The sequence below is a fragment of the Malurus melanocephalus genome, unplaced genomic scaffold, assembly GCF_030028575.1.
Source record: "Malurus melanocephalus ecotype Western Australia unplaced genomic scaffold, MMel_1.1 scaffold_162, whole genome shotgun sequence".
NCBI classification, from domain to species: domain Eukaryota; kingdom Metazoa; phylum Chordata; class Aves; order Passeriformes; family Maluridae; genus Malurus; species Malurus melanocephalus.
In genome coordinates this window covers 1,507,463-1,521,467 of record NW_026623394.1, presented here as the reverse complement: position 1 = coordinate 1,521,467, position 14,005 = coordinate 1,507,463, and the positions used below count along the sequence as shown (strand labels likewise).

General features: G+C 61.3%; 2 protein-coding genes across 3 annotated transcripts in view; both read right to left on the bottom strand.

Moving 5' to 3' along the window:
* RSKR (ribosomal protein S6 kinase related) overlaps positions 1–49 on the bottom strand; it is a 4,026-nt gene extending 3,977 nt beyond the window's left edge. Inside the window, exon 1 of the mRNA XM_057372057.1 lies at positions 42–49. Within this exon, the coding sequence (XP_057228040.1) occupies positions 42–49 (8 nt within the window). The remainder of the gene's footprint in view (positions 1–41) is intronic.
* Positions 50–437: 388 nt separating this feature from the next.
* BLTP2 (bridge-like lipid transfer protein family member 2) lies at positions 438–13,989 on the bottom strand. Of its 2 annotated transcripts, none has more exons than XM_057372034.1 (39): positions 13,903–13,989; positions 13,202–13,331; positions 12,912–12,958; positions 12,472–12,634; positions 12,274–12,392; positions 11,874–11,934; positions 11,460–11,658; positions 11,174–11,297; positions 10,665–10,789; positions 10,512–10,579; positions 10,275–10,423; positions 9,934–10,052; positions 9,537–9,727; positions 9,173–9,437; positions 8,847–9,052; positions 7,594–8,689; positions 7,177–7,368; positions 6,896–7,098; positions 6,700–6,818; positions 6,405–6,625; positions 6,091–6,281; positions 5,905–6,004; positions 5,625–5,827; positions 5,033–5,327; positions 4,757–4,914; positions 4,460–4,666; positions 4,254–4,353; positions 3,877–4,059; positions 3,576–3,697; positions 3,343–3,498; positions 3,148–3,269; positions 2,698–2,878; positions 2,528–2,614; positions 2,329–2,439; positions 2,108–2,243; positions 1,813–1,937; positions 1,363–1,464; positions 1,149–1,283; positions 438–988 (listed from the first exon to the last, which is right to left on the bottom strand). In XM_057372034.1, exons 1-39 carry the CDS (start codon positions 13,971–13,973, stop codon positions 806–808), a joined length of 6,765 nt encoding a protein of 2,254 aa, XP_057228017.1. In that variant the 5' UTR covers positions 13,974–13,989; the 3' UTR covers positions 438–805. The 2 variants fall into 2 exon arrangements, with proteins under 2 accessions (XP_057228017.1, XP_057228019.1); XM_057372036.1 differs by having other exon boundaries at positions 9,564–9,727.
* Between the last annotated feature and the right edge of the window lie 16 nt (positions 13,990–14,005).

Here is a 14,005-nt window from a genome sequence, read left to right as displayed (position 1 = left end):
CCCCCGGGACCCCACTGCACACTGGGGGGCTGCTCACCCACCCGTGCATGATCCCGTCCTCACTCCGGGAGCGCCCCGTAACTGACCCCAGCCCCTCTCCGGGTCCCCCTCCTTACACACTTTGGGGTTCCCCCTTCAACCTTCCCCTCCTCTCTTTGCACCCCACGAGCTGCAGCCCTGAGGGGGTGCCTGCAGCCCCCGCTGAGCCCTGGCACGGCCCTGGGCTCACAGAGCAGACTGCAGAGGGGCAAATGTGCAGGCTGAGCCCCGAAAACGGGCACCCTGAGCCCCCARAACGGGTGCCCTGAGCAACTCCTGGGGAARGGTAAAGGGTRAAGCCCCCACGGRTGGGRTGCTGCCACACTGAGAGGAGGCACRGTGCTGAGCCCAGCACTGCAGGGTGAAGCAAGAAAGAAGCCACTGGTCCAAGCTTGTTCCAAATTAAAAACTCTTTATTTAAACTCTCTCCCGTTCCCCTTTTTCCCAGCCTGGAGCGATCCTGCTGCTTCACCAGGCCCAGGGGCTGGGTCCAGCACCCGCACAGCAGGGAGGGGGGGAAAGCTCGCGGGAGCCCTTGGCACGAGGGTTCTGCACCCCACAAAGCGGCCCTGGAGCACCCCGTGCCCCACATGCCCGTGCTGCTCCACCCCTGCCCCACAGCGACGGGGCTGCCGAGGGCCTGCACGTGGCTGAGCCCTCCTCRGGCACTACCGAGCAGCACAGCCCCCACTCTGCCTTCAGGGTGCCCCCCCAAAAGGGGAGCATGGGGCACCCCAAGTCCCTTCCCGGCCTGCCGGGTGCTGCCTCATTTGCGCCTGCCGAAGATCGACTTCTTGCTGGGGTTCTTCTCACCCACGCTGAGCCCGATGAGCAGTCGAGCCTTCTCGTCCTCCTCCTGCTGCTGGATGGTCCCGTCGGATTTGTTCTCCAGCTTCCCCCGGGCCTCTGCGCCCGCCGCCGGCTTCAGGCGCAGCTTCTCCTTGATCACCTGGCCCGGGTGTCAGAGGGCTCAGCACCCCATGGCCACATCCTGGGTCCTGAGCTGCTGAGCCAGTGCAGCTGCTTCCACCCTGGGGAATGTGCCACCCACCCTGGGGTTACCATCTCCATCCTGGGCACAGCAGGAGAGGGGAAGTGGTCCCGCGTACCTGTGCCACCAAGGCTTTGCGGCTGTCCCTCTTCACCGCCATGGCGAAGTCCAGCCACGTCCAYGTGTTGTTGTGGTACTCCAGGCACGGCAGCACCAGGTTCAGGTCGCCCCAGTCCACGCTATTCTTCTCTCCCTGTGTGACACAGGTGTCAGGCAGTGTGGGATGACACCCCAAGCCACCCCCAGCACACCCTGTCACACTGGTCACACACCTTGTAGCTGACACAGAGCGGCACCTGCGGGATCTTGATGTAGATGAAGGAGTTGTTCATGGCCGCGCGCTCCTTCATCTTGTCGATGTCGTCTACAGGATGCTGGGGACAGAGCAGAAGCCATGAGCAGAAGGGAAGGAGAGGGGACACRGCCAGGAACCAGCAGGGAAGGGATAGCTGGGCACTAGGCCACAGCATTGCTTCATCAGGGAGAGGTGAGAGCTGCTCTGGCATGGTGTTAGAAAAATGAAATACGGGGATCACATCAAGCGTGCAGGCGCCTGGTTGTAAAGGATGCAAATCCTCATGGTGGGAGGGAGCAGGAGAAAGCAGACAAGCGTGGGAGGAAAGTGTGGGAGGATATGGCTACCCAGCCCTGCAGTCAAGGGAAAACAGACTGGCACCACAGCAGGGCTCCCGCAGATTCCCCCTCACGGCAGCGGGAGGTACCTCGGGTGCTTTTCGGAATGATCTTCTGACCCCTGATGTCCGATTGAGTCCCTGAGCAACTCCTTTCCCTGGGCCCAGTGAGTCATCGGCCACGATCAGCTGCCGCGGCTTCACCACRGGGATCCCTGGGGCAAACAGGGTGGTGGATGGTGTTAGCCATGACCCAGAGCGTCCCACCATCCCCCTCTCCACAGGAGAGACCACAATACCCTGTTCCTCAACCCATGGCTGGACAGCAGCTGCTCACAAACATATCCTGAACAACCAGGTAGGAGGGTGATCATGAGCTTCTCACCTGTTGTCACCAACTTGGACTTATCTTCCTCATCCCCTACCTCCTCCTCCTCCACATTACGGCCGGGGAAGAAGAAACCCATCATTCTGTGGAAGAACTGGTGGGTGAGCTGGATGGTGAGAGGCACCACGTTCACCTGTGGGGAAGGGACAYGTCAGAGCCAGGCACACACTGCCCGTGCCCCACAGAGACCCTGGCACCTCCCGGCCCAGCTCTGGCACCTCAAAATGCTCCTTGATGGAGATGCCTCCCACGGGCGGCCGGACCTTGCTGAAAATCCTCAGTGCCAGCTGCCGGCCGGACTGGCAGGAGCTCTGGGGACGCAGCACCACCTGCAGGGAAGAGGAAGAGTGCCTGGGGTGAGGACAGGCCACCCGTGGGTCCCCAGGACGCAGGGCTGCTCCCTCAGCTGCCACTTGCCTTGTACACAGCGTTGGGCAGGAGGTTGTTCATGGTCACCCAGCCCAGTTCCAGCAGATGCTCGGCTGTGTCATCAGACTTGTTGACCTGCACAGACAAAGCCATCAGCTCACAATGTCCCCATCTGTCCCCAGCTCAGAGGCTGTGGGTAGCACTGCCCAGCTCCACACCTTGCTGTAGAGGAAGCGCTGGAGCTCCAGCTCAGCGATGCCCAGCTGCCCATCCTCCTCCGTCAGGCGCCAGCGCGCCTGAGCAAAGTAGAACTCGGTCCTCCGTGCCACGCTCACGTCCTCCGGCTGCTTTCGCAGCTCCATCTTGTTGGCTCGYTGCAGCTGGAAGTCCTTGAAGCACCTGCAGCACAGAGGAGAGCACTGAGATGTGGGAATCCTGGAGCAAGGGGGACACGATGCTGGGGAAGCCAGAGAYCATAAAATCATAGAATGGTTTGGGGTGGACACCTCCCACTATCCCAGGTTGCCCCAAGCCTGTCCAACCTACCCCTGAACATTTCCAGGGCAGCCACAGCTTCCCTGRGCAACCTGTGCATCAGCAGGAGGAATTCCTCCCTAATATCCAATCCTAACCCACTCTCAGTTCAAAGCCATTCCCCTTTGTCCTACCTGATCAGAATGTTGAGCTCCTCGCTCTCCAACTGCAGATCAGCTTTCTCCTGGCTCAGCTGCTGCTGCAGCCGGTGGTTCAGGTCGAGCAGGATCTCGTTTTTGYTGTCATCCTTCAAGGACTGAAGGACAGACAACCGTCAGCACCCTCTGCCCTACACTGGGGATTCCTGGGAGCCAGGAATGTGGGCTCACCTTCATGTTGGAGTACATCTGCTTCTCCAGCTGCCGGATCTGGGCCACGTGCTGCCTCACAGCCTCTTGCAGGTGCAGGATACTGCTGCGCTGCTCCTCGGGGTTGCTGGAGATTTCCAGCTGGAAACGCACCCGCTGCTTCTTCTCGCTGTGCTCCTGGACACAGGAATAGGGCAAGGTGAGGACTGCCAGGGTGCAGTGAGTGACACGGACAGCTGGAGCCCCGTGGGTACCTTGCGTTTGGGCTCCACRTGCAGCAGCAGGTTGTTGACTATGTCGAGGATCATGGCATATTGTGCGGGGTTGGTGGAGATCTCCAGGTCGTGGTGGATCAGGGTGAAGGTGTCCACAGCTCCTGAAGGGACACAAAGGGGAGAGGGGCCTCAGCWTGGCCAGAAATGCACTGGGGACCCCTCCTGTATGCACTCTTCTGACTTCAGCAGGGCCAAAACAGACCAGCCCTGGAGTTAGCCAGCACCCATGGSTCAGTCCAGAGCTCTACCCTGCCAAAGCACACTGCCTGGGTGCACCCACCCTCCTGCTTCTTCAGCAGATCCTCCTTCTCCTGGTTGGCAGGAGTCTCGGGGGGCTTTATCTGCGTGGCCAGCTCGGGGTCGATGTCGTGGCTGTAGCTGATGTAGTACATGCGGCAGCTGCAGCGAGAGATGATCCTCTGCACCTGCTGGGTCTGCTGGGCTTCCGAGGGCTGGTTCCAGTCTGGGGACAAGCAGAAGGACCACGGTCAGTGTGCCACATCCTAGCACATTGGGGAYTGCACAGTGCACGGCTTGGAGCGTCAGCCACCTCCTGGAGCCATGCAGGGACAGCCCAGGTGCTCTCAGCTCYACCAGCCTTGGGATCACACACGAGTGGCACTGGGAGAGGCACAGCAGCCAGGCTGTGGGCAGTACCTGTGGTGGTGCTGACCATGCCCCCCACTGCCTGCCCGCTCTCCATCAGCTCCTGCACAGAGTCCAGGCTCCGCTGCCGATGYTCCTCAATGTTTTTCACCTGGGGGGGCAAGGAGGCATTGCTGGCTGTCCCTATTGTCCCTGCCTTGGCCAGGGCACTGACAGCACTGCCTGCCCCCCACGCAGCTCACCCACCACACGCTCACCTCCAGCCAGAGCTGGCCATGCTCCCCTTCAGAGGGGCTGCTCTCTGTCGTGGCAAAGTACTGCATTCCATCCAGCAAGCASGTCCAGGATGTCTTCTGCTTCAGCGTGTCCCCATACCAGGCAGGGTGGTGCTGGCACTGCAGCAGCTGTGCCTTCGCAGCGGACACGATCACACAGCCCTCCGTCTCTGCACCTCGCAGAACCATCTGTGGGGGGAGAGACCCCGGGGGTCTGACGGACGTTTGTGGGGCAGGCACAGCCCCTGTCACAGCCAGGCTGTGGGGACAGGCAGGTACCTGGCAGTTGACCAGCTCGATGAGGCAGTTGCGGTTGTAGATGTCGTCGGTCTGGCAGGCGGCGATGCCGCAGAGCTGCTCGCTGGCCCCCGACTCCTCCTCCGTGAAGACCACGAACTTGTCTGTCTCCTCAATGAGCTTCTGCAGCATGTAGGCCCCTGGGGAAGGGGAAAGGGTCAGTGCAAAGCTGGGGGGGATGGCTCAGAAATACAGGGTAAAGGTAGACATGGCTATGGGCTGTGAGTTTCCCTTTGTTCCCCACCCCACTGTGCTCACCTCCCGAGGAGGCTCTCTCAGGACGGCCACTGGTGATGGGAGCRGTCACTCTGGCAGGGATGGAGTGAGCAGAGAGTGGGCCCCGCTTCAGCTTCTTGGCCTGCAGCTGAGTGTCRATCTTCAGCCCCTTCAGAGCCTCGGTGGACAGGTTACGCTTGAGCACAGCCGCTTTCTTGTAGCCATCGTAGAGGCCGAAGGCGATGTCCCGGTTCGTGGTGGTCCAGGACGCCCGCAGGTCCACCAAGTGCAGCTGGTGCGTGTGGAAACCGTCGTCCCCATCACGCAGGGGCAGCTCCTGGGCACAGAGGGTCAGAGCCTCAGCACAGCAAAGCCACCCCCAGCCCTGCCCACTGGCCTCACACACAGGGGATGAGAGCCCTGCCAGGCCCTGAAAGCAGAGCATGGGGACTGGAGCACCCCAGAGTCCCCAGCATGGGCCCATGTCAGGGCTGCTCTAGATGAGATAAGGTCAGATGCTCAGTAGATCAGAGGCCCTGAAGTTGTGTCTCTTCCCCAGYCAAACCCCTTCTCCACTACACCCAACCACCAACATTCCCTCGTCCTGGAGATGCCACCAGGCCAGCACAGGTACCTCCTCAGCCGTGCGGTTGCTGTGCCGCTGGTAGGTGAGGGAGGACAGGCTCAGCAGGTGGGTTTTCTTCACCAGGGTGTCGAGCTGGTGGTCGGCATTCTCGTCACACGTGGAGGCCATGAGGTGCACGGTGACCTGGCTCAGGTCACTCACCATCTGCGTGATGCTCCACTCAGAAATGAGGCGTCGCATCACGGTGCCAGCTGCGGGACACAGGGACAGGGCTCAGCCAGAGGGCCCTGCTGCACCTGGAAGCACTGCTGGCAGGATTCCCACTCACCTTGGGGGATGAGCCGCTGCGTGCCGCGAGTGAAGATGTGTCCCTGGCAGCATTCCACCTGGATCCCACGCTGCTGGGCAAAGGAGGCCCAGTAATGCACCTGAGAGGGAGCAGAGAGCAGGGGCTGAGAGTCCAGCACAGGCAAAGCAAGGGAGGAAACACCGGATTCCCAGCCCGGAGAATTACCTGCAGCTGGGGGAAGAGWGCAGTATAGGACAACTGCTTGTAATGCTGCCCCAGCTTCTTCTTGCTGGGTTTCATGTTGTTGAAGAGCTTCCCACGGCAGATGGGCCGTGTCACRCTGGTCCACGTGGCCCAAAAATTCTGCATCCAGCGCAGGGTACTGCTGTAGAGCAGGATCCGGGGCTGGGAGTGCTCTGAGAATAYACCCACCATCAGTCAGCACCGTGGGGCAGGGACATGGCAGCACCCAACTCACAACCAGCATGCCCTGCCCCATCCCCTTGTCCCCAAGGGCTCCCCAGGACGCCATCAGCCACCTTTACTGGGCTGTGTCAGGTCCATGCGGATGGAGAGGTTGAGGTTCTCAGACCGGAAGGCACGGTAGGAGTCGTACTGCTGCCCCACTGGCACCTCGGGCAGGAACTCGGGGGAGCGCAGCACCACGCCGTGGTGGTCGTGGGGGTTCCCGTGGCACAGCCACTGCAGGTCCAGYGTCATGCACAGGTCAGGCAGGTGCAGGAAGCAGCAGTCGTCATATCTGAATGCAGAAAGAGACCCCAGTAACCCCCCAGCACTAGTGGGCTTCCCCCATGCTCATGGCCCCACACTCACTTGGAGGCTGTCCGGACGTTGATATCCAGGTTRCCCTTGAAGACAAACTGCCCCGGCTTCCAGTGGAAGGAGAGCTGGCTCCACTCCCAGTGCATGTTCTCTGTGGTGTTGTAGGGGTCCTGCAAGGACAGGTGTGAGGAGAGGYAGGTGGGAGCTGACCCCACACCGTGCTGTTCCCTATCCCAGCAGCACCCACCTCGGTGGCCAGCTGGTGCAGGTTGGCCTGTTCAATGTCCATGTGCCAGTCTCCGTGGAAGAGAAGGCGGCTCTTGTCCCACCAGGGCAATGGGGCGCTGGGGTCCTCTGAGGGCTTGGTGAGGAGATCCACACATTGACCGATCAGAGTCCAGGCCGGGTCCCAGCAGGGCCCCCACACAATGGTGTACTGGGAGATCACAGCTGGGRACACAGAGGTTGGCTCAGCCCTTTGTCCTGTCCCTCCCCCAGCAGTGAGCCCCCCATTCCTCCAGCTCTTACAGTGGAAGTCGTGGTAGAATTTCAARGGTGGCATGTTCCTCTCCACTGTGGCATCCCCCCAGGGCAGCCCCAGCTTCAGGACCTGGTGGCGGCGGGAGCAAGCCTGGCCACACTGCTCAGCTCCRATCAGCCGGCCGGAGAGCTCCCAGTTCCGGATCTCAAAGAGGTACCGGGGGTAGTCACGGATCCGCACTGCGGGTGGAGGAAGGGCTGAGGGATGGGGCAGCAAACAGACAAGCAGTCCCCCACTCCGGGCCACAGCAGGAGCCATCGTTCTGTCACATCTCTGCTTCCTTCCCACTCCCTCAAACCTTCAAAAATCGTTTTCCCTGCTTGGTTACACACCACGTGGTGCCAGCCCATGCCACACAGCCATTGTGCTGTCCTCCAAGGGCACCCTCCCATGAAGCAACTCACCAAAGAAGCTGCCAACTCTGCCCTTCATCATGCGGCACCACTGGGTGACCATCTCCAGACCCTCGGCGGGGAACGGGCTGACATCATCCACATCTCTCATCTGCTCCAGCACACGCTCCGTGCCGTGGAAGGACTCGTCRGCCATGGCCACCAGCTCCAGGTGGGCCAGCGTCCAGGTGAGGAGCGCCCTCCGCATGGGAGTGTTGGCGTAGAGGCGCCGYGAGCGCTGGATGTAGATCTCGATGTTCTTCTTCTCCAGCGAGGCGTAGAGCTCCTCGATCTTGCGGGCAGGCAGCAGCTCCCCGTGCTGCTTGCGCAGTGCAGCCACCTTGGCATCCAGCAGCTGCAGGCGCTTGGCGCTCTCCTTGCTCTCGTCCTTCATCAGCTCGTAGTTGTCTCGCAGCTTGACCTCAAACACGTCATCCAGGAAGACCCAGGAGAAATGGGTGACTTTGAGGAGAAGATCAGGGGGTAGGGCCGTGCTGGCAGGGCGCCCGGGCCGGTGCAGGCCCTTCAGCCACTTCTGCACGCCCACGGCAGCGTCCAGCGTGCGGGAGAAGTCGTACTGGTAGGGGAACTCGATGGTGACGCTGGCGAAGGAGAAGGCCCAGCCGCGGTTGCGGAGGGTGCGCAGAGTGGGGAAGGCGTCGCGGTGCCGGACCACCTCCTCCAGCTCCGGCAGCARCTTCACCTCCACCTCCTTGAAGCTGAAGATGCTGTGTCCATCAAAGCCAGCGGCCAGCTCGGGGCAGTAGCCGTGCAGGGCACCACCGTGCCAGCTCACYGAGGTCCGTTCCGCAGCCAGGCTGATGTAGTTGGCCTCAGAGACAAAGGCTGTGAGCTTGGCAGAGCTCAGCTCCAGGGAMAGGGACAGGAGTCTTTTGGGAGGGGGCCCTTTTGGCTGGAGGGGCCCTGGTGACTCAGTAGGGGTGGCTGGGTGGGATGTGGGGCTCTCYGGGGGAAGGGAGGGAAGCGTCCTGTGGCCGAGGGCGCTCCGCAAGGCTTCATGGCACTGCAGGGTGGCCAGGGTGTGATGGTAGAGGTGCATGTGGTCAGGCGGGCTCCACAGCACYGCCAGCCCCTCGCCGCACTGCACCTGCACCAGAGAGAGCGAGCAGACCCAATGTCACCACCAGGGCCAGCTCAGCACAGCCCCTTGTACCCCCAGCACCTTTCATGCCAGCCAATCCTCCCCCCTGGCCCATCCACCCCCAGGACAGGATAAAGCAGTTCAGGCCGACAGCCAAACCAACCTCCAGGGAGCGGATGCTGCTGCGGTAGGTGACTGAGAGCATGGACAGGCTGGCCACCGGGTTGGGGATGGCAGGGGCTTTGCAGCACGGCTGCATCTTCTCAGTGATGCTCTTCACTAAAGCCAGCACCATGCCCTGGACACTGACCGTGCAGCTCTCAGCACTTCCCARGACGGTCAGTGTGTCCAGCCGCAGCTCCAGGGCACCTGGAGAGACAGCATGTCAGTGCTGGAGGCACGGAAGAGGCACACCACAATGTGCCAGGTTCCTCTGACTGCAGGGTTATTCCRGGACAGCCATCTGGGATCAGCTTGGATGCTACTCACCCACTACGGCCGAGAGTGTGAAAAGGTTCACATCCTCCACCTTCAAATCCACCTTCCAGAGCAGCCCCCAGGGCTCGCTGGGGGCAGAGGGTGGCTGCTTGGCAAGCTCAGCCCCACCAGGCTGCGGGCAGAACAGGGGTAGGACTCTGGCCAGGCACTCAGTGCAGGTGTCTGACGACTCCACTTGCAGCCCCCGGATGGTGCAGTCCAGGAAGAGCGTATCTGACTGGGCGCTGGACATGCCCAAGGGCTGGTTGTAGCTGCCCTGCAGGACAAACAGGATGATCATTCTTAGGCCACAGGATGTCCCCATGCCACCACACACCCTGTGCCACCCACACCGAGTTGGGAGACTGAAACTCACCCCTTGCTCCCTCGGCTCGCCCCTCACCTGGAGGTTGAAGGAGTCGAGGATGAGGGCTTCTCCCCATACGTGCATGTTGGGGGGGTGTGGGGCACGCTGGATGTGGGAGTCGTTGCCCACTCGCCAGCACAGGTGGTCCACGGCCAGCACTGCTCGCTGGTGCACACTCTGTGGCCGCAGGTGCTGGTAGTCTGTGGGCACAGAGGAGGGAAAAAGTGTGAGCAGGGCTCACCCAAACATGGGCAACCCAAACAAAACCAGGCAGGGATCTATAGCCCCTGACCACATACACACACATGGGCAAGCATAGCAGCAGCACGGCCCTCCCCATTCCCATCCTGGTGCCTCTCTGGCAGACCCCAAGAAGAGCCCAGCACCTCCCTGATCCAGCTTTTACCTGCAGAGATGGAGTTGAAGCCCAAGGCGAAGGGTGGCGTGTCCCCCAGCTGCACAGACACATTGACGTTGGACAGTGAGGCACACAGGATGATGGGCGCTAGGATCTGGGGATAGTTCCTGCACGGGAAAAGCAGGGAYGGGCTGTTACTGGGAGCTGTGTGCCACAAAACCTGGCAGAGAGCAGGCCCAGAGGGATGTCCTCTCTGCAGGGGCKCCCTGATCACCTCCTGAGCAGCCTCCCTATCCCACAGGTGCTGAGTGCCCAGGCACTGTGCCAGAGCGTGGCCAGCAAGAAGAAAGAAGCTGTGATAGCAGCAGCTGCACTGAGGCCAAGTTTACCTTCCCTTGTGCCCTTGGCTGGGGACAGGCACCGCCCGGCACCTGTATTCCTGTGCCAACAGGCCCAGCCAGTGCGAAAACTCTTGGTGACGGTAGTGGATGATGCAGGTGTTGAGCAGCACAGCAGCCGAGAGGTCAATGGCTGTGACCTAGAGCAGGGAAAGGGCCAGGTGGCAAAAAACTCATGCCAGGAGCCAAACCAGCCACCCCCAGGGGAACAGAGCATGCCCGGCTCACCTGCACGCTGGTCTTCAGGGAGTTGAGGCACACGATGCGTTGGCGGCTCTGGGACAGGAGAAGGCCATCTGGGGGGACAGAGGAGTGCAAGTGAGGGGTGGCAGAGGGCAGTGGTGGCAGCCCTATCCCATGGGTGCCCTTCTGGCTACTTGCCCTCCAGCTGGAGGTCTACACTCATTTGGTCCAGGTCTGACGTGGGCGTGAAGTTGCGCAGCGGGATTTGCTCCTCCTCACGCTGATATAGAAACTGCAGCAGCTTCAGGCTCCAGGTGAGGTGCCTGGAAGACACAGAGAGTCAGAGCCAGGAGGGAACTGCAGTGCCATGTCCTCCATCTCCCTGTGTCTCACCACCAGCTGACCAGCTGACATGGACAAACACAGCAGCCAGTGCCCAGCTGCAGCCCAACCCAGTGCTCTCATCCCATGGCCTGAGGATCCTGTCAGCTGTCCTACTGGAGAACCAGCTCACGTGCCTTCCTCCCTCCCCAAGTGCCTGGCTCCAGGCCAAGCTCAGCCCTTCTCACTGGAGTGGGTTCTAGGACTTGCTCTCTGCAGTCTGGCAGAGCCAAGGGATGAGCAGGGAGCAGCACAGCTGTCCCTAAATCCATATCCCCAGCATTAATTTAGACTCAGACAGCYTYCCCCTCCACCTGCCTCCTTACCTCTTCTGGCTGTTCATGGACAGCACCATGCTGGTGTTCTCCAGCTTCATCTCCACCCTCCTRGGGATGAGCTTCAGTGTGTCCCTGCTCAGCACAGACATGGACTTCAAAGGCTCTGCTGGGCCTGGAGAAGGACAGAGGGTCACAGGGAAGGATCTTGCCCAATCCCCCACACCCTGGAGCAGGAGGGAGTGATCCCACAGCCAAATCCCTCAGGTTCCAGTGCAGCTATGGGAGCTGCCAGCCCCTGCCCTGCCCAGAGCTTGTCCCCTGTCCCTGTCCTGACCTGTGCTGGGCTCTTCCTCCGTGCTGCTGCGCTGGGCCCCGGCAGTGACACGGTGCAGGAGGGGACTGCAGAACAGCCCCTCGTGCAGCTCTGCCTGCAGTGTCCGCACGCAGAGCCGGACGCCCACCAGCCGCCGCTTGCTGCTGATCTCCAGKGACAGGGAGAGTGCCAGGGCCAGCTCTGCCAGGCACGTGTCATCCTGGGCACARGGGACACAGCAAGGAGTGCACAGGGAGTCACACAGTGTCCTGCCAGTGCGTGCTGCAGGTGGAGAGCTGGGCACAGCACAGAGCCAAGCACCTGGCAGCACCACCCAGCCAGCCTCAGGGACACTCTGGAACAGGTCCTCAGCGTGTCCCAGAGAGCCACTGCCCCATCTCCAAGCGTGGAATTTCTCCCTCCTCCAGCACTCACCAGCTGGCTGCTCCGGAGGACTTTGCTGTTCACCTTTGTCAGGCTCACCTCGCACGTCAGGCTGGGGAGAGCAGAGAACACAGGGGAGGATGTGAGTCTTGCTGCTGCCAAAACAAGTCCCTGCCCTCTTTCCTGTGCGACACAGGGACCCCAAGTCCCTACTCCAAGTGCTCCCAAAAGCATGCCCTAACTCCATGCACGCCACATTATTTAGAGAACACACAACTCAAGCTTCCTGTGACAGGAAAAGGAACCAGGCCAGGCTCAGAGGAGGTTAATGCGTCACACCACAGGTGACACGGGATGCTGCTGAGTGGGACAGAGAGAGGACAGACAGCAGGCTGGGGTTGGAGGAGCCTCCCTGCCCTGGAAGCAGAGCTGGGTACGAGCACAGCATTACCTCTTCCCGTTGCCATTCAGGAGGAGACGTGTCTGGCTGGCCTGGATGTGCCAAAGAGACTCTGAGGTGGCCACGTGCAGAACCATGATGTTGATGGAATCCATGTGGATGGAAAAGAGCTGTGGGAAAGGTGCTGCTGTGAGGGATATCCGACAGCAGCGCAGCCCACAGCAGCCTCTCACTGAAGCAGTGCCTCACCTGGCTAAGGAGCCTCAGCAGGGAGGGTTTAAGAGTCAGGTCTGTTCTGCTTTCGTTTCCATCAGCTTCTCTGGGAGCCTCCGGGACGGGCGGTTGGAACCCAGGGCCTTTCTGGAGATCCGTACGGATCCGCACCTCGCCAAAACACAGCTCGAAGTAGCGCCTGGGGAACAACAGCACAGGCAGCTCTGACAAGAGCCTGTGCTTGGCACAGCTGGCCCTGTCACCAGGGATGTTCCCTACCCCGGGGACATGAGGGATTGGCACAAGGGCACCCACAAGACACTGCCACCTCAAAGAGCGGGTCACTCCCCTACAGAGCAGACCACAGGRAAATAGGGATGGCAGAAAGGTGTAAGGGCAGCAGGATGACAAGCAGGGCCAGGGRTGAGGCAGACCCTCAAAGGGAGCAGGCGGGGAGCTGGGGTGGGGGTACGTACGGCAGCTCCCGGCTCAGTTTGCTGGAGATCCAGACATTGTCGATCTCCTGCAAGGACACACAAGTAGATCAGGGAAGAAACAACCAGCCCCTGCCTTGTGATGCTCATCCCAACATTCCCCCAATGCTTGGGACCAAACCCCAAGTCTGGCCATGGAAGGAAGGGCCTGGCACCAGCCAKGAGAGTGTCCAACAGGAGAGTGGCCTCATGGATCTGCTGCCAGTCTAGAAGTGACCATAAGTACCCTCCCTGACCATCTGCCAGTGACCACCGCTCGCCCAGGTACCCACCACAGTCTGCTGCTCCCGCTGGAACTTGAGGCTGATGTTCTGGGCCCAGAAGAAGCCAAAGGAGCCGATCTTCAGCTCTGCATGAAGTTTCTGCCGGCACCAGGTGACAGCCAGGCGACATGCCAGCCATCTGTGGGGACAGGAGGAAGGCCAGGGTCAGTCTCGCAGCTAGGGCTGGAGTCTAGGGATGCTCTTTGGCCTTCAAACACCAGCTCCAGCACCCACAACTAGATAAGAGCTCCCAGGTTGGGGAAGAGACCCTTCYGTAAGACCCCAAGCCCCTGGCACCCAATCCTACAACCCCCCAAAACCCCTGCAGGCTCCCCCCCAAACCTCTCCCCCAGCCCTGCAAGCCCCCAAATTCCTGACAGTCTCCCAAGCTGTCCTTGCCCCCCTTACTCTCTTCTTCCCTCCTCCCAGACCCCCAATACCTCACCCCTCAGTCCTCCATTTCTGACGCAACCCCAACCAGCCTCATCACCCCCCCAAAACTCCCGAGGGCCCCCAAAACACCCGCACCCCCCACCGCCAGCCCCTCGGGCCTCCCCTTGACCCTGGCCAGCTCCTCCCACCCCGGCAGAGCCCCACCCGCCGCGCTGTCACCCCCCCAGCCCGCTGTCACCCCACCGCCGGCACCGTGTCCCCTCCCCAGCCCTGTCACACCCCCGGAACCCCCCCAGACCCGCTCGCCAGGCCCTGACCGCGCCAGCAGCCCGGCGAGCAGCGCGACGAGGACGATGGCGAGCAGCGCGGCGGGCAGAGGCGGCGGCATGGCGGGCACGGCCCCCGGTGAGACCCCCGGTG